The sequence below is a fragment of the Anthonomus grandis genome, chromosome 12 (genome assembly GCF_022605725.1).
Source record: "Anthonomus grandis grandis chromosome 12, icAntGran1.3, whole genome shotgun sequence".
In the NCBI taxonomy this organism is placed as follows: Eukaryota; Metazoa; Arthropoda; class Insecta; order Coleoptera; family Curculionidae; genus Anthonomus; species Anthonomus grandis.
Window position 1 is genome coordinate 575649 of NC_065557.1, and position 22734 is coordinate 598382.

The 22734-nt window shown below is 32.7% G+C and overlaps 2 protein-coding genes across 3 annotated transcripts in view; both read left to right on the forward strand.

Annotated features, from left to right (window-relative positions):
- The window catches only part of LOC126742858 (mothers against decapentaplegic homolog 3), a 28941-nt gene extending 21383 nt beyond the window's left edge, over nucleotides 1–7558 (forward strand). The window contains exons 8-12 of the mRNA XM_050449673.1: nucleotides 1513–2472; nucleotides 3197–3377; nucleotides 3559–4643; nucleotides 4824–5366; nucleotides 5548–7558. Coding sequence (XP_050305630.1) covers nucleotides 1513–1636 — 124 coding nt within the window. The 3' untranslated portion in view covers nucleotides 1637–2472; nucleotides 3197–3377; nucleotides 3559–4643; nucleotides 4824–5366; nucleotides 5548–7558. The remainder of the gene's footprint in view (nucleotides 1–1512; nucleotides 2473–3196; nucleotides 3378–3558; nucleotides 4644–4823; nucleotides 5367–5547) is intronic.
- A 9347-nt stretch (nucleotides 7559–16905) lies between these two features.
- Nucleotides 16906–22734, forward strand: part of LOC126742718 (mediator of RNA polymerase II transcription subunit 26-like) — a 39358-nt gene continuing 33529 nt past the window's right edge. Inside the window, exons 1-2 of one of the 2 annotated variants that reach the window (XM_050449503.1) lie at nucleotides 16906–17093; nucleotides 17531–17605. In XM_050449503.1, the coding sequence (XP_050305460.1) occupies nucleotides 17031–17093; nucleotides 17531–17605 (138 nt within the window). In that variant the 5' untranslated portion in view covers nucleotides 16906–17030. The remainder of the gene's footprint in view (nucleotides 17094–17530; nucleotides 17606–22734) is intronic. The other variant, XM_050449502.1, reaches the window with a different exon arrangement.

Genomic DNA, 22734 nt, shown 5'->3' on the forward strand with positions numbered 1-22734 from the left:
AACTCCACCAATACTACTCATATCGGCTTCATTTTTATTTTAAAAGATTCTTTGGAGTATTCTTTAGCTTTCATTGAAAGAATCTCGAAAATCCATGCAGTAGAATTTTTTTTATGCAAGTTTTAGAAAATTATGTGGAAGAGGCCAACACACTTTCAGATAAATTGGGCCATAGCTCCACTAATACTGCTCATATCAGCTTCATTTTTGTTTTAAAAGATTCTTTGGAGTATTCTTAAGCTTCCATTGAAAGAATCACGAAAATTCATGCAGTAGATTTTTTTTTATGTAAGTTTCTGGACATCATGTCAAAGAGTGGAAGCAGTTTTTAAGTAAATTGAGCCATAACTCCACTTCTAATGCTCAGATCGGCTTGATTGTTGTTTTAAAAGATTCTTTGGAATGTTTTTAAGCTTTCTTTGAAAAAATCACAAAAATCCATGCATTAAAATTGGTTTTAATCACATTTTAATAAGACTTAAACACAAATTACCCGGTAAGTCTTAATATTCCTTGACAATCCAACAATGACCGTCCAACCCACGAGATTTTGTATTACTGCAGATGCCAACGATCTTAATAATAATTCGTTATTATTATTGAATAATTTTTTAAATTTATATTCTTTATACAAATCTCATTTGCACGCCTCTGGCAAGCCATTTTTAAGCATTTATTAGTGGGTAACAAGTAAAAATCATAAATTGACCCCAATTTGGGTGTTGTTACCTGATTTTGATGAAATTTGCAATAAAAGAAAGCCATATTATAAAATAAAACCATAAATTAAATCCTGGAGCTCTTGGCCTTTAAGTATTGCTATAAGAATAAGGGTAGAACAAAAAACCATTAATAGGAACTATTCTTTTATTTGTGCTTCTAGGTTTGACGAAAACAGAATTACGAAAGAATGTCTTTTTCATTACAGACCCAACCAAGAGGTCTTTGTATATATTATAAAATAACTGCTTCAACGATTAGTAGATTACCAAATTCTGTTATCATTTAATAGATTACGACGAGGATATTTGCTTCAGACAAATAATAAACATAACAAGAAAGAACCGATGCCTGCTATACAAACTCTAAATATAATCAGACAGTTTTGTAAATAAAATTATAAACCGATTTCAATACTTTCTTTATAGATTAGGAAGGAAAGGAAGAATCTCATTTTTCTTCCAGGCAATCTTGATGAAGCATTTATAGCCTTCAACTGTCTCTAAGAAAAATGGCAATAATTGCCTCAAAGAAATCATGCGTCTTGTCAACAACGAAGGGACGGAGGACTGAACGGTTGGATCGAACATATTGCACAACTAGGAGGCTTTGCAGCGTCAATATATAATATAGTATAGGGCCCATGAATAGAACCATTTATCCATTCATCTTTGAAATAACACTTTATGTATCTCCTCATGTCATTCTACAGTAGGTCATCCTGGTTGTTTTGTTTAACATATAATAACAACAATATCTGTGATCAAAATTAATTAAAATTATTATCCGTAGGCGTCAAACGGTTACGTCCACCCCCTGTTGGATCGAACTGCACCTGAACGGACCTCTCCAGTGGTTGGATCGGGTGCTGACCCAAATGGGTTCCCCCAGGTTACCGTGCAGCTCGATGTCCTAAAACCGGCACCGACGAAAATCCCGTTTAAAGTGCGTTTGAGTGCATATCGTGAGGAGGTGTTTCCTAAATAATCGAAGACATGTGTGCCACATATGAAGTACAAATAATCATTCAAAAAAAAAAAAAAAACACTTCCTTTATATGTGTTTAGTATTTGTTTAAGACCATGTAATTCGGGACACCCTGTATGTTTATAAATGTAAGAAGCTTGGCTACTAAATATCTTGTCTTGCCTCCCAAGACGGTTTATTTTATTTTGTAGGCTTGTTTGAATGACAGTTATAGCTTTATATTTTATTTTGTACAAATGTTATTGTACTTTTATTGCAGGAATTACGTTTTTTATTATATATAGGGTATTTAAAGATTGTTTGATAGTTTACCCCCAAAAATGATAAGCAGAAAATGGATGTTTAATGATTATTGGACTAGGAACACGGTTTATTAAGGGTCTTTAGTTGATTAAAATACAAGAATGCGTGGGAAATGTTTTGTTGTTTAAACCATTAAGGTATATATGTGATTTTTTTACGGGCAGGTAAAAAACGCTGGCATTTTTTTGCTTTAAGGGTTAGTAACAAATATTTTTATTTATAGTAATTTTAAATAGTTATCTTACTAAGAAATTTAAATATTAAGTATGTGGCTTTGATAGGTCACGAATGACAGTCTGTCAAAGTTGAGCCTTTTTCACCCTTTTGATGAGCAAAACATGCTTTTCAAAAATTGCTGTCATTTTGTTGGTTTAATGTTTAGCAACAAAAAGTTTTTTTAATTGTAATATTGAATCATTTTTTTACAATAAAATGCAATTTTAAAGTATGTGGCTTTGACAGGTCACGAATGACAGTCTGTCAAAGTTGAGCCATTTTCAGCCTTTTGATGAGCAAAACATGCTTTTCAAAAATTGCTCTAATTTTGTTGCTTTAATGTTTAGCAACAAAAAGTTTCTTTTATTGTAATTTTGAATCATTTTTTTATAATAAAATGCAATTTTGAAGTATGTGGCTTTGACAGATCACGAATGACAGCCTGTCAAAGTTGAGCCATTTTCACCCTTTTGATGAGCAAAACATGCTTTTTAAAAATTGCTGTAATTTTTTTGCTTTAATGTTTAGCAACAAAAAGTTTTTTTTATTGTAATTTTGAATCTTTTTTTTATAATAAAATGCAATTTTAAAGTATGTGACTTTGACAGGTCACGAATGACAGTCTGTCAAAGTTGAGCCATTTTCAGCCTTTTGATGAGCAAAACATGCTTTTCAAAAATTGCTCTAATTTTGTTGGTTTAATGTTTAGCAACAAAAGGTTTTTTTAATTGTAATTTTGAATCATTTTTTTATATTAAAATGCAATTTTGAAGTGTGTGACTTTGACAGGTCACGAATGACAGTCTGTCAAAGTTGAGCCTTTTTCACCCTTTTGATGAGCAAAACATGCTTTTCAAAAATTGCTGTAATTTTTTTGCTTTAATGTTTAGCAACAAAAAGTTTTTTTTATTGTAATTTTGAATAATTTTTTTGTATTAAAATGCAATTTTGAAGTGTGTGACTTTGACAGGTCACGAATGACAGTCTGTCAAAGTTGAGCCTTTTTCACCCTTTTGATGAGCAAAACATGCTTTTCAAAAATTGCTGTCATTTTGTTGGTTTAATGTTTAGCAACAAAAAGTTTTTTTAATTGTAATTTTGAATCATCTTTTTATAATAAAATGTAATTTTAAAGTATGTGGCTTTGACAGGTCACGAATGACAGTCTGTCAAAGTTGAGTCATTTTCAGCCTTTTGATGAGCAAAACATGCTTTTCAAAAATTGCTCTAATTTTGTTGGTTTAATGTTTAGCAACAAAAAGTTTCTTTTATTGTAATTTTGAATCATTTTTTTATAATAAAATGCAATTTTGAAGTATGTGGCTTTGACAGGTCACGAATGACAGTCTGTCAAAGTTGAGCCTTTTTCACCCTTTTGATGAGCAAAACATCCTTTCAAAAATTGCTGTAATTTTTTTGCTTTAATGTTTAGCAACAAAAAGTTTTTTTTATGGTAATTTTGAATCATTTTTTTATAATAAAATCCAAATTTGAAGTATGTGGCTTTGACAGGTCACAAATGACAGTCTGTCAAAGTTGAGCCATTTTCACCCTTTTGATGAGCAAAACGTGTTTTTCAAAAATTGCTGTCATTTTGTTGCTTTAATGTTTAGCAACAAAAAGTTTCTTTTATTGTAATTTTGAATAATTTTTTTATAATAAAATGCAATTTTGAAGTATGTGGCTTTGACAGGTCACGAATGACAGTCTGTCAAAGTTGAGCCATTTTCACCCTTTTGATGAGCAAAACATGCTTTTTAAAAATTGCTGTAATTTTTTTGCTTTAATGTTTAGCAACAAAAAGTTTCTTTTATTGTAATTTTGAATCATTTTTTTATAATAAAATGCAATTTTGAAGTATGTGGCTTTGACAGGTCACGAATGACAGTCTGTCAAAGTTGAGCCATTTTCACCCTTTTGATGAGCAAAACGTGTTTTTCAAAAATTGCTGTCATTTTGTTGCTTTAATGTTTAGCAACAAAAAGTTTCTTTTATTGTAATTTTGAATAATTTTTTTATAATAAAATGCAATTTTGAAGTATGTGGCTTTGACAGGTCACGAATGACAGTCTGTCAAAGTTGAGCCATTTTCACCCTTTTGATGAGCAAAACATGCTTTTTAAAAATTGCTGTAATTTTTTTGCTTTAATGTTTAGCAACAAAAAGTTTCTTTTATTGTAATTTTGAATCATTTTTTTATAATAAAATGCAATTTTGAAGTATGTGGCTTTGACAGGTCACGAATGACAGTCTGTCAAAGTTGAGCCATTTTCACCCTTTTGATGAGCAAAACATGCTTTTTAAAAATTGCTGTCATTTTGTTGTTTTAATGTTTAGCAACAAAAAGTTTCTTTTATTGTAATTTTGAATCATTTTTTTATAATAAAATGCAATTTTGAAGTATGTGGCTTTGACAGGTCACCAATGACAGTATGTCAAAGTTGAGCCTCTTTCACCCTTTTGATGAGCAAAACATGCTTTTCAAAAATTGCTGTAGTTTTGTTGGTTTAATGTTTAGCAACAAAAAGTTTTTTTATTGTAATTTTGAATATTTTTTTTATAATAAAATGCAATTTTAAAGTATGTGACTTTGACAGGTCACGAATGACAGTCTGTCAAAGTTGAGCCTTTTTCACCCTTTTGATGAGCAAAACGTGCTTTTCAAAAATTGCTGTCATTTTGTTGGTTTAATGTTTAGCAACAAAAAGTTTTTTTTATGGTAATTTTGAATCATTTTTTTATAATAAAATCCAAATTTGAAGTATGTGGCTTTGACAGGTCACAAATGACAGTCTGTCAAAGTTGAGCCATTTTCACCCTTTTGATGAGCAAAACGTGTTTTTCAAAAATTGCTGTCATTTTGTTGCTTTAATGTTTAGCAACAAAAAGTTTCTTTTATTGTAATTTTGAATAATTTTTTTATAATAAAATGCAATTTTGAAGTATGTGGCTTTGACAGGTCACGAATGACAGTCTGTCAAAGTTGAGCCATTTTCACCCTTTTGATGAGCAAAACATGCTTTTTAAAAATTGCTGTAATTTTTTTGCTTTAATGTTTAGCAACAAAAAGTTTCTTTTATTGTAATTTTGAATCATTTTTTTATAATAAAATGCAATTTTGAAGTATGTGGCTTTGACAGGTCACAAATGACAGTCTGTCAAAGTTGAGCCATTTTCACCCTTTTGATGAGCAAAACGTGTTTTTCAAAAATTGCTGTCATTTTGTTGCTTTAATGTTTAGCAACAAAAAGTTTCTTTTATTGTAATTTTGAATAATTTTTTTATAATAAAATGCAATTTTGAAGTATGTGGCTTTGACAGGTCACAAATGACAGTCTGTCAAAGTTGAGCCTTTTTCACCCTTTTGAAGAGCAAAACATGCTTTTCAAAAATTGCTGTCATTTTGTTGCTTTAATGTTTAACAACAAAAAGTTTCTTTTATGGTAATTTTGAATCATTTTTTTATAATAAAATGCAATTTTAAAGTATGTGGTTTTGACAGGTCACGAATGACAGTCTGTCAAAGTTGAGCCATTTTTAGCCTTTTGATGAGCAAAACATGCTTTTCAAAAATTGCTGTAATTTTGTTGGTTTAATGTTTAGCAAGAAAAAGTTTTTTTTATTGTAATTTTGAATCATTTTTTTATAATAAAATGCAATTTTGAAGTGTGTGACTTTGACAGGTCACGAATGACAGCCTGTCAAAGTTGACCCATTTTTACCTTTTTAATAAGCAAAAGATGCTTTTCAAAAATTGCTGTAATTTTGTTGCTTTAATGTTTAGCAACAAAAAGTTTCTTTTATTGTAATTTTGAATCATTTTTTTATAATAAAATGCAATTTTAAAGTATGTGGCTTTGACAGGTCACGAATGACAGTCTGTCAAAGTTGAGCCATTTTCACCCTTTTGATGAGCAAAACATGCTTTTTAAAAATTGCTGTAATTTTTTTGCTTTAATGTTTAGCAACAAAAAGTTTCTTTTATTGTAATTTTGAATCATTTTTTTATAATAAAATGCAATTTTGAAGTATGTGGCTTTGACAGGTCACAAATGACAGTCTGTCAAAGTTGAGCCTTTTTCACCCTTTTGATGAGCAAAACATGCTTTTTAAAAATTGCTGTCATTTTTTTGCTTTTATGTTTAGCAAGAAAAAGTTTTTTTTATTGTAATTTTGAATCATTTTTTTATAATAAAATGCAATTTTGAAGTATGTGGCTTTGACAGGTCACGAATGACAGTCTGTCAAAGTTGAGCCTTTTTCACCCTTTTGATGAGCAAAACGTGCTTTTCAAAAATTGCTGTCATTTTGTTGCTTTAATGTTTAGAAACAAAAAGAAGAATTTTGAATGATTCTATTACGATAAAATCCAAATTTGAAATACGGGCTTTGACAGATCATAAATGACAGCCTGTCAAAGTTAAGCCATTTTCACGCCCTTAATGAGCAAAACATGCTTTTTTAAAAATCCTATAATTTCGTTACTTTAAGATGTAGCAACAAAAAGTTTCTTTTATCGCATTTTTAAATCCTTCTTTTACCATAAAATCCAAATTTAAAATCTGTGTCCTTGACAGGTCACGAATGACAGCCTGTCAAAGTTAAGCCATTTCCACCCTTTCAATGGACATACTTTACTAAAATCGCTGTAATTTTCTTGCTTTAAGGTTTAACAATAAACAACCTCATTTATAGCAATTTCAAATAGTTCTTTTCCCATATAATCCAAATCTGAAATCTGTAACTTTGATTGAAAACCCGTCATTGTCATATAATAATAATCATTAAACATCCAACATGTGTTGAAATCCCCCCGTTTTTAAGCAATATACGAAATTAGAGATTATTTTATTGTGAAATTGTTAGGCGTAACATTGTAGTTGTTATTTGATTTGGGCCGCTTTATTATTCTAAGACTGTTATATTGGTTTAATGTTATCAGTTTCTCATGATGTTTTATATTTTATATAAAGTTTGGAACTTATTATTATTATGATACACTTAAGTTTTGTATGAAGGAGCCTCAATGTCTTCTTAACCCTCTCTATATGGTAAAATTTTCCAGAGAGGTGGTTAGGAGAACACGGACCGTTCCGTATCAGTAGCTTAGTAACGTGTTATACATACTTTTAAATTAGTCTTAAGCTGTAAAGGTTTCATATTATTATCTCTTAAATTTGACCCGCATCATTACGAGCATTTAAACGTAATTAAAAAATCATCTATTTTAATATTAATTGTATAGATTTAGCGTTTAGAAAGCAACTACCAAACTGTGTATGCTACAAATCTTACTTTTATTTTAAAGTAATATATATAGCCATTGATTTCACTTGAGGTTTGTTTTTATTTATTATCAAAAATGGTTGTGTTTGAGGTCAACATCGGTTACAACGTAATTTATTTCCAGGTAGACAGATTATTTAATTGAAAGGACTACGAGATCATAATATAAAAGTGCATTATTGTGTTAGGGTTTATAGAGGTAAGTTTCTTCGAAAAAATACCTGATGTTTTCGCTATTTTAATGAGTTAAACGAGGACGAATGTTAGAAATTAGTGTATTTATTATATCTTTGGAAAATACTTAAAGCTACGATAGACATTGGAAATAGGCTAAAATTAAACAACAGTGTAAATGATAACATTCTTTTTTTATTACGTTTTAAACTATCTTGTCTTTATTACTGTGCAATATGTCACGAATATGCCATACATATCGTATATGCAGAGGTAATATTTCTAGCATATACTTAACAGATATGCAGCGAATATTCAATTTTCATCGCATAAGTTTTAAAATCAAAAAACTTCTATTTTTTAATAAACTATATAATGTATTTCATTTTTGCAATTAATATACCACTTTAGGAATAATTATTGTTTAGGTATATTATTATATCTTTAGTTGTTGTCTTCTGCTCCATTATAATTGTCATTTATTTAACTAAACCATCAGAGCTCTCAGAAAAATTTAAATACCGATAATCGGTAAATGTCATCTGCCTTCATTATGACTATATTATATTCTGATTTAATTAATTACCCCTATTGATATTTTTTTATTTTTTATAAATAGAGATACTTTTGAAAGCCAACTCTGAGAAAAATATAGAATAACAAAAAAATGTGACTAAACATTCTTTATTTTTAGTTTTTTTTCTCTTAAATATTTATTGTTTTTACCTGTGTAATGTAAAGCTGCTTAAGCGACTAAACAATTAACAGTTTAAATAACTGAAAAATATTTATTTTAATAATTTAATTCGCAAGAATTTGTTTTTGTTTTTTTCCTATAAAATGTATAGTTTTTATCGGTTTCAAAGATCAATGTTTATTTAAAGTTGTGTTTTTTAAAAATAATTGTTTTATTAATCAACTCAAACTCAAAAATGCTTTATTGTCAATATAAACATGTGTACATTAAAGGAATAAAAACAAGAAACTAATTTAAAACAAAACAAAACTATATAAAACTTTGAAAAATACTTAAATGCTAATCATTAAAAAATTCACTTAAACTATAGTATGCTTTAGTAGCAAGAAATATTTTCGTCCTTGTACGTAGGCTTTTTTCAGTCTTAAGTTGTCTTATTTCTAGTGGAAGTTTATTAAACAGCTCTCTACCTCCATATAAGTATGATAGAGCTACGGACAAGTTCAAAATGAGGAATGGGTAGCCTCAACAAATAATTTTGTCGCGTATTATAGTGGCTTCCTAAGTGGAGTTCCTGTTTATATTTTCTAAAAACTAAGCAAACTGTTTCCAAAATAAAGATACAACACAGGGTTAAAATATTATGACTCACAAAAAGCGGGCGACATGAGTCACGAGGCTTGGCCCCACATAGATATCTAATGGCCCTTTTCTGGAGTACAAACACTGAACTAAAAAGTGAATTTGAACATGAACCCCAAAAGCAAATTCTATATCGAAGGTGCGACTTAATAATCGCGAAGTATGCAGATCTGGCGATGCAGAAATTAAGACTGGTGGCAATAACCCTTAGGGCGTAGCAGCCTGATGAGACTTTTCTACATACATTCACAATATGGTCTTCAAATTTAAGGAACTTGTCTATGGAAAGACCCAAAAACTTACTGAACGGTGGCATGGTGATGGCTTCATTATTTAAACATATATCAATTGTATTACATTTAAAATTAAGGATATTTGTTTTGGAATCATTAAATGTCAAAAAATTTGCATCACACCAGTCTTTTATTTTTAACAAATCTGCACGTATATTGGCCTCCATTTGAGAAACATCAGAGTCGTGCCAGAGGATGGTGGTATCATCGGCAAACAATGTAAATTTGCCAGTTACCTGCAGTTGTGGCAGATCGTTCACATAAATGAGAAAAAGTAAAGGACCAAGTACTGATCCTTGCGGAACACCCACATTTATATTAAGTTCCTTAGAGATACCGCCATTAAATTTGACAGCCTGGACACGATTTGATAAGTAGGAACGAAACCACTCTAGGGCAGTTCCTCTGAAACCATAGAGCTCCAGTTTCATCAGCAGCACTCTGTGACTCACGCAGTCAAATGCCTTGGACAAGTCACAGAATACCGTTGCTGCAACTTCACCAACATTCAGTCGGTTGTAGAGGTGCTCTAGAAAGCTAAAGATAGCATCATTTGTGTTCACAGACTCACGAAAGCCAAACTGCTGAAGACTCAATAGGCCAAACCTATTTAAAAATGAAACCATCCTCACCTTAACGAGCCGTTCCACTATCTTGGCTAAAGTAGGCAATAACGCTATAGGTCTAAAGTTAGAAGGACAGTCGCGATCGCCACCCTTGTAAAGAGGAACAATCATTGCTCTTTTTAAGCACTCTGGGAAAACTCCAGACATAAATGAAAAGTTAATTGACTCGGCCAGGACTTGCAAAGCAACAAGAGGTAAAGCAGAAAATATTTTAAGAGAAAGCCCATCCCAACCTGATGAACTCTTATTTTTAATATTAACCATTATCTGTTTAAGCTCTTCTACACTTGTGGGGGCAAAAAAGACAGATTCGGATACTACCACATTGCTGAGATAGCTCCTGGGATCTATTTTTTGTGAGAGATTGGATGCAAGGTTACTTGCAATATCACAGTAGAAGGAATTGAGGACATTTGTTACACGCAGTAGTTTGTTTCTCAATTCCTTTATGTACAAATGTTCTCAATTTACAGTAAGTAACATTTAATTATTTTTGCTCTGCATTATAATTGCAAAAGAATCTTGACCTAAATTTATCTTTAAAAAGAAAGAATAAGAAATTGAGCCTTCAAATATTAAAAAAAAAGGAAACAGTCAATGGGTTGGACAACTTTTAATTCAGAAAATATTTGAGCAAATACTTGAAAAAATGCAGCTTGGAATAAGTTTTAAAGAGGTTGGTGAAACAAGAGATCCACCATATCATTATTATACTCCTTTGGCAATTCAATTAAGGGTCATTGGGGTAGTAAATGAGACAAATTTTTCTGATGGATACTATTTAAAAACACCCTTAATTTAAATTATGACAAAAGGGTGTGGTTCAATTTAAATGTTGGAGTGGGAGGTGCTTAAAAATGGCTCATATCTTGACAAAAATATGGCGGTTCTAATTTTTTTAACCTCCAAACAGCCTTATTACAACTTGTATATTTTACGAAATATTCACACTGGCACTGTTCAAATTGACATCCTGTATAAATAGTTAGATATGCCTTGGATAAAATATAAAAGAGGAAAATATATTGCAGACTTGAATTAAACAATCCCAAAATATATTCAACAGATATGCCATGCATATGTTATAGAAAATAAAAAGATATTCCTGTCATGGTATGACATGAGTATGTAAAGATGTATAACTGTTAACGCGCGTTTAATGTTTCTCTCTTATTATCAGTTTTTGTCACAGTTTATCAAAGTGTTATAAGTTGTGTTTGATATCTAAATGTGTGTTTTTAAGTGCTTAATTTGACTGGCTATAACTAAAGTTAATCCCTAGAACAGAATTACATAGAATCAATAAAATGCCAAAGACAGAGGATTTTTAACAACAATACATTGGAATATCTATTATTGAAGGAACATTCCTATAGTAAATGGACTCCTACCGTTAAAATTAGTGTAGCAAATTTTCATACTTTTTAACTGATATTAGTGCAGCGTATTTCAGCTGAAATATTAAATTTTAGTGCCTCTTTTTTAATAGCAAATTGTTTGTGTAACCAGGAAGTAAAGGATGACGGAAGTGTTTGCCTCAATCGTAATCATGCAGTTATTGAGTGTTCTAGTTGTTTATCGTGGGTTCATAAAGGCTGTTCCTTGTTAACAAATGCGGAATACGATCTATTGGCTGGGAAATTTAAGAAAAACGGGTCTCAAAACTGGACGTGCAAAAATTGCAAATCAAATGTAAACAAACGTCTTTCTGCTGGCTCGGGCTCTAACATCGGTCATAATATCACTTCTGTAAGCGTTTCTGGAGACACTGAAAGTCTTGAAAGTGAGGTAAAACTAAAAGAGCAAATGGATAGCCTTATAAAGAAACAAAATACTTCGAATAAGGACATTCTTACAATTATGGTCAGCATTATTGACCTCTTATTGAAGCAAAAACGATGTTTGGAAGGCTCTTTGAAGGAAATTAATGAGAATGTAAGACTTAAAAATGATCGAATTGACGCTCTGGAGTCGATGATTGAAGAAAGGGTGGAAATAGACAAGAAACAACAAATGCCCCCCTAAACCACTTGTTTGCAGTACAGCAAGTGGACATGTACTCTGAAATTCAAGAGAGATCCTCCCGTTCAAAAAATATTATGGTATTTAATATTAATGGAAGTCGTTCTGAGGTGACCAAAGATAGAATAGATTATGACAGAGCGCAGATACTTGAGGTCCTAAACACTCTTAACTTGCCTGAAATAACTGACTTCAAAGTCTCTCGAGTTGGAAAAAAAGGGTGAGAGGTCTAGGCCAATCAAAGTTATATTCGCTGAACCTGCTTACAATTAATATGAATGCTCTTTCTTTAAATATAAATAAGTGCTACTCAATTGGATTCTCTAGACTTAAAAATAAAATGAATAATATATACACTATTGATGACATAGTACTTAGTTCTGTTGACTCAATGAAGGATTTAGGAGTAGTCTTTGATACTCAGCTCAAATTTGGGAAACACTGTGATCTTGTGGAGGGGAAGGCCTCTCAGATGTTAGGTTTTGTTTTACGAACTTGCCGTGACATGTCTATATCTTCTTTGAAGATACTTTATTGTTCATTAGTAAGAAGTCATTTAGAGTATGCCTCGATCATTTGGTCTCCTTTTTATAATTGTCACAAAATGCAACTTGAAAGAGTCCAAAAGAGGTTTACCCGGTACTGTTCCTACAAGTTGAATATGCAGGATAACCTACTTGACATGGAGGCAATATCGTTGGAATCTAGAAGGATTCAAAGTGACCTCAGCTTTATGTATAAGGTTATTCATGGGCTTATTGATTGCCCTGCTCTCATCAACAGCTTTAATTTAAAGGTCCCTGCACGCACCCTAAGGAGACATGAACTGTTTGCTTTACCAATCTGTCACTCCAACTATTCTTTACATTCTCCAATCTGTCGTAGTCTTGCCTATTTAAACTCTCACCCTGAACTTGATCCGTTTGCAAGCTCACTCTCTGGATTTATTGGTCAACTGGGTCAAATATTTTAATTTATTGTTTTCTTATTGTGTTTATTTCTTGTGTATATGTTTTGAAGACTGTCTAATTATGTTCGTGAAAGTACTTTTATTATGTTAATTATACATCTTTTACTTTATTTAATATTGTAACCAAATCTTTTGTAAAATGGGGTTTCCCGTATATTGATTGAATAAATAAATAAATATGTTTTGTGGTGATCTGCGATATCCCCTGAATATGCCCAGGGAGATATATTAAGATATTCCTGGCATATATGAATATGTCAATTAGATATTCTGGGCATATGCATGTAAAGTGCTTGTACTGTCTGGGTAAACCCAAATGGCGTTTTGGAAAGTAGATTATTCAAAATTAACAAGTCTAACTAAATATGACAAGATTTATGGAATACTCGGTATAACAGTAATTGTGAGGGTCAAATTTGACCCAACTTGTACAGGGTGTCCCAAATTCGAGGGTGACCATTGGGATCTCGGAAACCGTAAGAGTTATCGGTTAAATGGAGGTAAACTTGCGCAATTTGGAGCTTAATAAAATGACGTTTAAAAAACTTTAAAATTCCGGATACTTCCGGAGTTATACGAAAAAAAAAACGAAATTTGTCAAAATCGTGTTTACCTTCTACCGACTTTATTTAAAGAGACATCGAAAAACTAAAAACAGTTTTTCATTTCCACTTTTCATATCCTACAACATGACGTAAAAAAAAAACAATCCGACGTTTCGTTTTTTCTTCGATCATCATCAACTTTATTTTCTCTTATGGGCGCCATATTGGATTTTTTCATTTTCAAGAAGTATTTTTAATTGCCTTTAAAATGAGCTATCGCACTTGCATGTCCGATTACTCCCTCTAGTACTTCCCATCAGAACTCTATGAGTGCAAGAGAGAAAGATATATCAATGGGATTTCCAATTAAATTGATTTTATATAAACTGAAGCTATAAAATGCTCTGTATTTGATATAGTTCTTTTTAAAACCAATTCAAGGAAAATGTACCTTTCATTTTATTAAGTTTAACCGGCTAATGTCATTTTGTCATGGTTCACTATATAAATTTAAAAAAATCAAAATATTAGGTTAGGAAAGGATAGGAGAAAATCCAATATGGCGTCCATAAAAAAAAATAAAGTTGATAATGATCGAAGAAAAAACGAAACGTCGGATTAATTTATGTTGCAGGACATAAAAAGTGGCAATGAAAAACTGTTTTTAGTTTTCCGATGTCTCTTTAAATAAAGTCGGTAGAAGGTAAAAACGATTTTGACAATTTTCGGATAACTCCGAATGTAATAATAATAATAATAATAATAATAATAAATCGTCTTTTATTAATCATGCATATACATTACACAGATTTAAATGTTTTATAGGTATATACATATAAGATTAAGGTTAAAGAATACAAATGGCGAAGTTTAGCCTTAGGCTACTCTTACACTTAACCATCCCTATTCTAAATCAAAAAAGAAGTGAAAAGTAAACATAATTCATAATGACACTAAGTATTTTGTAAATTTAACAAATAAGTTTTAAACTGAGACCTAAAGCCGTTTAAACTAATATCTCTTAAATAGGGATCTAAGGAGTTATATAAAGATACTGCATTATAGGCAAAACCTCTTTGAAAGAGTGCTGAATGATGTTGTGGCATAGTAAAGTGATTTCCATAACGAAGTTCACGGTTATGAATAAATGTTCGAAATACTAACTTTTCCCTCAAATATACAGGAATATTTGATATTAACAACCTCATTAGAAAAGTAGCAAAATGATGCTTTACCACACCCGACATATTTAACCAATTTAATTGTTTAAATACTGCTGAGACATGATCATATCTCCTCAGACCAAATATGAAGCGACAACAGTTATTTTGCACAACTTGCAATCTATTTTTTGTCACTAAATCTAAACAGGGGTAGTACACTATATTACAATAATAAAAAATTGGCAAAACCAGAGATTCACAGAGTTTTTTCCTAATATTAAAGTCTAAGATATATCTGTTGGCATAGAGAACTTTCATTTTTACATAACTTTCCTGAAGTAACTTATTCACATGATCTCTGAACCTTAAATCAGTATCAATGATAAGCCCTAAGTTCTTCGCATTTTTAGAAAATCCCAAAGTTGTGTCGCCCAGTTTCAGGTGCAACCTACCTTCTAGCAGTTTTCTTCGCTTTTCTGAACAAAACAGAAGTACCTCTCTTTTTTCAGGATTTATCTTTAAGTTATGTTCTCTTGAGTAATCATTGATGGATTTTAGATCGTCATTGAGAGATGCTTCAGCTTCTGCTGGTTTATTGGGGTCAAAATAATGCAAAACCTGTTTATCATCTGCATATGACTGTGAATCTGAATTTTTGATTACCTGGAAAATGTCAAAAATGTATATTAGAAACAAAAGTGGTCCAATTATAGATCCTTGTGGTACACCAGATATCACAGTCTCAGCAGAAGAAAACTTGTTACCAATTTGTACGCGCTGTTGTCTATCTGTCAGGTAGCACCTGAAAAAGGAGACAGAGCATTCGTCAAAGCCCAGATATTTTAGTTTAGCACACAGTAAATCATGGTCTATCAGATCAAAAGCTTTAGAGTAGTCCAGGGAGACTAGGACAACCGCAATATTTTTGTCTAATGCCCTTATTATGTTGTCAGTTAAGTTCAGAAGAGCAGTAGTAGTACTATGTCCAGACCTAAAGCCTGACTGATGAACTGGGAGCAAATTATTAAGATTTAGGTAATTTAATACTTGTGTGTGAACAGTTCTTTCAAGAATTTTAGATAGGACAGGCAACAGGCTTATGGGACGAAGTTCATTCATAGCAGTTACTTTTCTGGTCTTAGGAACAGGAAGAATTATGGACTTTTTCCAGTCCTCTGGAAAATACCCAGCTTCTAGGCAAGAATTAACAATATGTGTCAAATGAGGTAGGATAGCAGGAAGGCTAAGCTTTATCATAAAAAGTGTCAAATTGTCATGACCAGAAGCATTGGACTTAATGGAATAAATATTTTTTTTCACTGAACTGGAATCTATCATATTAAATTGAAAGTGCAAGTTGTTCTTAAGTTTATTTGTGTTATAGAAATGTATTTTTTGGTCACATTTATTTGATTTTTTAAATACACTCAAAAAGTAGTCATTTGCACTATCAGGATTAACAGAGTCAAGTGGAAATTCACTATTAGAAGTTTTTGAGCTTACATTTACATTCATATTTTTAAGATTTTTCCAGAGTAACTTACTATTTTTTTGTTGTTCCAAAAAACTTAAATAGCCCTTTTTTTCCCTTCGAATAGAAGCAAGTGCAAAGTTTCGAGCCCGCTTATAAGCTTCAAAATCGTTATGAATGAATGTATTCGGAATTTTAAAATTTTTTTAACGTCATTTTATTAAGCTCCAGCAGCTTTGCCTCCATTTAGCCGACCTTGTAATTCTTACGGTTTCCGAGATTCCAATGGTCACCCTAGAATTTGGGACACTCTTTACTTTGAAACTGATTCGATAAAAAAAGAAAAGTAAATAATCTCTTGTCCCATTTCACTCAACCTTCCCCCACAATTCAAATATCCCGCCTGTACGTTTTGCCATTTACAGGGCGGCCACCTTAACGACCCGAAATTCCCCGGACGATCAGCTGATCGGACCCCAAGGGGTCCTCGATGATAAAAGAGGCGATTTTAACCGACTCCCCACTCAAAAGACCCATCTACCATATCAGACATAAACCTTAAAAAACGCGAATGCTTAAACGCATGAAGTTTACAAGCAAAATCGGCTAAAAACCCCAAAAATCCCATACAAAACCGTCCACTCGTCCATCAGTCGTTCCAAGATGGCCCCCGCGTCTGGGGAATTTTCACGTTATAAAGTTGCCAACGACGGACGGGGCGCAGGCGCACGACCTCGCCCGATTCGTTTTCGTCGTATCCCCCACTCAGTCGTTTCGGGTGCACCATGTTCCTCGTTTCACAGTGCGACGAGAAAACTGAACAAAACGCAATGTCCGTACGCCATTACTGTCGAGAGGAGCTCCGGAAGGTTCTCTCGAAGTATATTCGGTTTTATCGTTACAAACCGACTTTAAATGCAGAATAACGTTACGGAACTGACGCAGAGGTTACTGAGAGCACTGGATAGCAATTACAATGTAAGAAAACGACGTCCTTAACGAGATTTTACGGGTTCTTTTTTCACGCGACCTCCACCTCGCTCGCTCGCACATACACACAGACAGGAAAACTTCACTTCGGACGTCGGGTTGTCCTGTGGTGTGCGTGTGCCCCCGTGACGTGCCTTCGCCCCCCTACGAGTACCTTTTTCTCTTCTCAATGTAACCCTCATATAGTTTATAGCCTAAATTGGTATTTAATATAAGGTCTCCATTATTTCGCAACGTCAGGCGACTCGTTTTACATAAGAAGACATAGCAGTGCTTCCACTTTACCACGTATTTGTATTATTATTAACCCTCGGAAATATTCCATAAATATGAGTCACGCGGCCTGGTACTATAGAAGGGGGGGCGCAGCGCCGTTCACGCACGTTGCAAACGATAACCCGTTTTTTCTTGTGGGTAATTTTTAGGTCATCAACTTGCCAGAAGTCGTCCAGATTATTTCGCATTTGGAAAAAGTGGCTATTACCAAAGAATTACTGGAGGTAAGTGTCTCGCACCAGATAGGTACTCCTGAATCTCAGAAAAAAAAACAAACATTAATGTGACCTTTTTAGTGGTTATTTTTAGTGCCTCGAAATATGTTTTATTTTTAACAGTTTTTGGCATATTTAAAAAAAAAAGGGAGGGTCGATCTTTATTACATCTTGGTTCTGTTAAACTTAGTCGCAAGTGCTTCAGAGAGGCATGAGTAGTAACCTCTTTTTCAAAGTCAAAATCAAGTTTATTGTGCATTAATATAGCATATATCGTCGGTTTACTGCCAAGACAAGATAAGTACATTTTTTACCATTTTTGCGTTTAGTGCATTTTCCTAACTAAAATTTGTATATAAATTTACTGCATAAACCAGATAAGTGTTGGACAATGGAAAGCTAATAAAGGATGTAGGCTTGTTTTGGCAATCATTCATTTTGCTCAAAACTGTATAGGTAAAACAGAGTAAGGGCACATTTAACACAAAATGTTACTTATCTGGTTTTGGCAGTAAGTCGACGATATAAACAATTACGGTACTGTTAAAAAAACAATAATAAGAAGCAAACAGTTAAATATAAGTAAATATATAGACAAGGTAAGCCTACTTACACAACCCAGACGTAGAGTACCTACTGAGAAGAGAAAAAAAAGTTATCATCTATTGTAAAAACTCGGCGTATTGATGAATAATGAGCAGAGCGAGCAAATAATTTGAATTGAGAAACTCCACCGCACTGTAGGCAAAACAGTTTTCAAATTTTGTTGTGCGATAAAAGGGGATATCAAAATTGGCCACATTTCTAAGGTTGAGGTTATGTAAAGTGTCCCATGCAGTCAAGTATTCTGTAAGATAAGATGTAGTTTATTATTGACACATAATGGAGTGATGCGGTTAAACTTACAACCTTCATGAGCAAAACACATAATATACATATTTTGAGCCAATTGCATTTTAGTTTTATACTCTTCTGTGAGGTAGCTGTAGTGAACCGAGTTACAGTAGTCTAGGTGTGGAAGGATAAAGGATTGCACCAAGAGGTATTTAATGTGGTCAGGACGAACATTTTTAAAAGAATAAAGGCTCTTCAAGCTTCTTCAAGTAAACAGAGAGCAGCTTCTTCAAAATATTATGCCAAAAATTCATTGCAACATCCATTACAAAGCCCAGATTTCTAGCATATTCAACAGAAGGGATAATCACTTCTTTTATATGAATGGTTCTAAAATTGAACCTAATGAGTTTAGCCCTGATGGTCTCAGACCCAATAATCGGGTGTACATTTTTTTTGGCATTAAGCAACAAACCATAGTAAAAATAAAGCTCCATAATTGGTTACCTGAGGGAGTGCCTAGATCGTGGTCGGAAATAACTGCCGAGTGCTGAGATCAATGGCGGAACCTAAAGTACTTTTTTTGCATAGAAACAATGCTTCAATGAAATATGTAGCCTGCAATGTGAAATTACTACTATTTTATTAATAGCACTTTAGAGAAAAGCAAAATTAGTTTAACAAGACACCCATAATAACTGCACATCATCACTTAAATAAAAAACCATGCAATATGTAATTGTTAGCAAGATTTTATTACCATATTATAGGTAAAGAATAGAAAATTGCCATTTTGAAAACAAAAACTGAAATGTAAAAATCAATAAAAATCAAAAATAAATACAAGTCAGTGTCCTGTTGTATTTGGCACATTATTTTCAACATTAAGCTGCAAATTTCGAGGTCTTGTGGGTTTTTTTCTTTTCAGTGATGAACCTTTTGAAGGACCGCCACCTGCAAAATGTTTTGTTCCTTGGATAGAATCCAATAGAATGGTCATCCTTCGACTTATTGTTGTAGGTTGTACTCTAATTGCGGCTCTAGGTGTATGTTTTCTAGGAAGATAACTACCAGCAGTAGCTAAGTAAGAATCCCAAGCAGAACGAGTCAAAATTTTTTGCAAACATTTATTATTTTTGGACAACTGCCATATGTATTATGGTGAGCCTGTAGTAAGTTTAAAAATTCTGTAAATTTTTTTCAAGAATCCTTCTTATCTTCTTCTAAGTTGTTTGCCATTGTACTTAAATTCGGTGGATCAATATCTATGCTTCTTTCATTAGGGGGTGTAATTTGAGATGGTTGAGATTTGGAAGTAGATGTTGATGCAATTTCTGGAGCTCATAGAATGAGACTAGCATAACATTTTCTTCGCCAAAGGCAAGTTTGGTCATTAGATATTTTGACTGAGCAGTTAAAGCCGGTGAATTAAGAAAATTTTCTTGAAAATGTTCATAAACGCCTGCTTGGTGTTTGCAAAATTTTCCCATTTCGCAAGAGCAAAATCCCAGTGTAACCTGAACATCGTACATGATTTCTGGGTTACTTTTGCTTGGTACTTTGTAAGAATTTGCATTCAACTTAACTATGTCTTCTTTTTTTAAATAGGAGGATTTAAGTAATTGATGTTGCAAAAGAAGAGCTGTTTTTACTTGTCGATTGTTGGAATAATCACGAAGCCTTCTTTTGTAAAATTTCTCCATACCTGTGCAAACAAATTCAACCAAGGAAACTGCATTATAAGCTTTGTTTCTTAACAACACAATGTCTTTAAAAAACATTGACTTAACTAAAATTGTTAGTGTGATGACCATGCTGCAAAAAATTTCTGAATGCAAGCAACCAATCTTCCCGTCTTTTCCAATAATTGGAAATATATATTATCCACTTTAATGGATAACGCAAAACTACTGCAGAAATTTCCGGAATGTCATTACTTTCTCCTATACAAAGGCAATAGGATTTAAATGCACTAAACTCTGATGATGCTGTTAAGATATCCCTAAAGAGTTTGTACAACATTTGTACCAAACCAAGGCAACAGCTTGTCTCTCTGACTCACTGTAATTATTAATAAATATTTTGGGATATTTTTGACAATTAAATGCTGTTTCAGTAAACTGCAACCAGCTACATAATCCTCGGTGCGTTGACCTTTTGTTATAATGACAGCTAGAGGCACTGCTCCTATCTGACAAGACATTAAAATAAACGTCACTGTGTGGCTTTCAGAGTCAAGAAGATGTGCTGTCCATAAAAGCAATATGTTTAGCAAATGGCAATTTGCGGGCCCTTTGCATTATAGGAGTAATTATTACAATTGCTAATGGTTCCTCCTGAATTTCCACTATTATACCTTGCTCTTTATAACTATTACTCTTTTTACGAAGAATCTGAAATTAAAATTAATATTAATTTAATTAATCAACGACTAAAACTACCACTTACTTCAATTTATTTTTATTTACTTATTCAATCAATATACGGGAAACCCCATTTTACAAAAGATTTGGTTACAATATTAAATAAAATAAAAGATGTATAATTAACATAATAAAAGTACTATCACCAACATAATTAGACAGTCTTCAAAACATATACACAGAATAAACACAATAAATTAAAATATTTGACCTAGTTGACCAATAAATCCAGAGAGTGAGCTTGCAAACGGATCAAGTTCAGAGTAAGAGTTTAAATAGGCAAGGCTATGACAGATTGGAGAATGTAAAGAATAGTTGGAGTGACAGATTGGTAAAGCAAACAATTCATGTCTCCTTAGGGTGCATGCAGGGACCTTTAAATTAAAGCTGTTGATGAGAGCAGGGCAATCAATAAGCCCATGAATAACCTTATACATAAAGCTGAGGTCACTTTGAATCCTTCTAGATTCCAACGATGGAAGTCCCAATATTGCCTCCATGTCAAGTAGGTTATCCTGCATATTCAACTTGTAGGAACAGTACCCGGTAAACCTCTTTTGGATTCTTTCAAGTTGCATTTTGTGACAATTATAAAAAGGAGACCGAATGATCGAGGCATACTCTAAATGACTTCTAACTAATGAACAATAAAGTATCTTCAAAGTAGATATAGACATTGCACGACAAGTTCGTAAAACAAAACCTAACATCTGAGAGGCCTTCCCCTCCGCAAGATCACAGTGTTCCCCAAATGTGAGCTGAGCATCAAAGACTACTCCTAAATCCTTTATTGAGTCAACAGAACTAAGTACTATGTCATCAATAGTGTATATATTATTCATTTTATTTTTAAGTCTAGAGAATCCAATTGAGTAGCACTTATTTATATTTAAAGAGAGATCATTCATATTAGCCCACTTTACAAAAGAAGTAAGTTTTTGTAAGATTATCCTGGGTCCTGTTCTTGGGCCTAAATTAGAAGCTCTCCACTGATTGTACCAATTATAAACTGTATGTTTTGGGGGATTCAATGAGGAACAAGCAATAGATATTGAATTTTCACCTTCTTCTAACTCTAATTTAGACTCATGCAAGCTAATTGCTTCTTTTACTCCAAGACCATTGTCAAAATATGTTTCAAATATTTCTTTTATGTTTTTTACTGGTCTTAAATACGATTCCGAAGTGTCATAGTGGTTATGTGCGTGCTTAAATTCTATTAGACCTGGCAATCCATCCTTAAAAATAAGAAAAATTGGATTATAATGAAGGTTACCTGAAAAAGTTTATATGTTGCATTTGCTGTTGATTTTCCTCTATATGGTCATGCCATTGTTCATTACTATCGCAGGGACATTTTTAAATAGAGGACCAACTAGTATATCGTGTCAATTGACTTTGAAATCTTTGAATAAAATTTACCTACCTTAACATGAGCATCTTTTTTCATAGTATCTTTGGTTGTTAACTTAATTTTAATATGCATTTCTGCATATATTTTCTTATAATTTGTATGATGCCACAGATAAACCATTCTAAAAAAAATACATCATATCATCATCATCAACGCATAAGTTACGAAACGAGGTAGGCAGGAACTTTTCCATAATAATAATTGTTTATTATAACTAACTTAACATTAAAAACACACTGCACAAAACACAAAGTACACTGTTGATAGGTATGTTAATTCTAACCACCATCTCAGCACTTACTTAACTACAATTAGTTTCGACCACGATCTCGACACTCGCTCAGGCAACCAATCAGAACACCTTATTTTTACTATGGTGCCGTGATCGACGGCGGAATTGAAACATGCGCCCAGAAGACCAGTCAGAGAAATTGTCCATATCAACATTGACACCAGCAAGTCCCTCC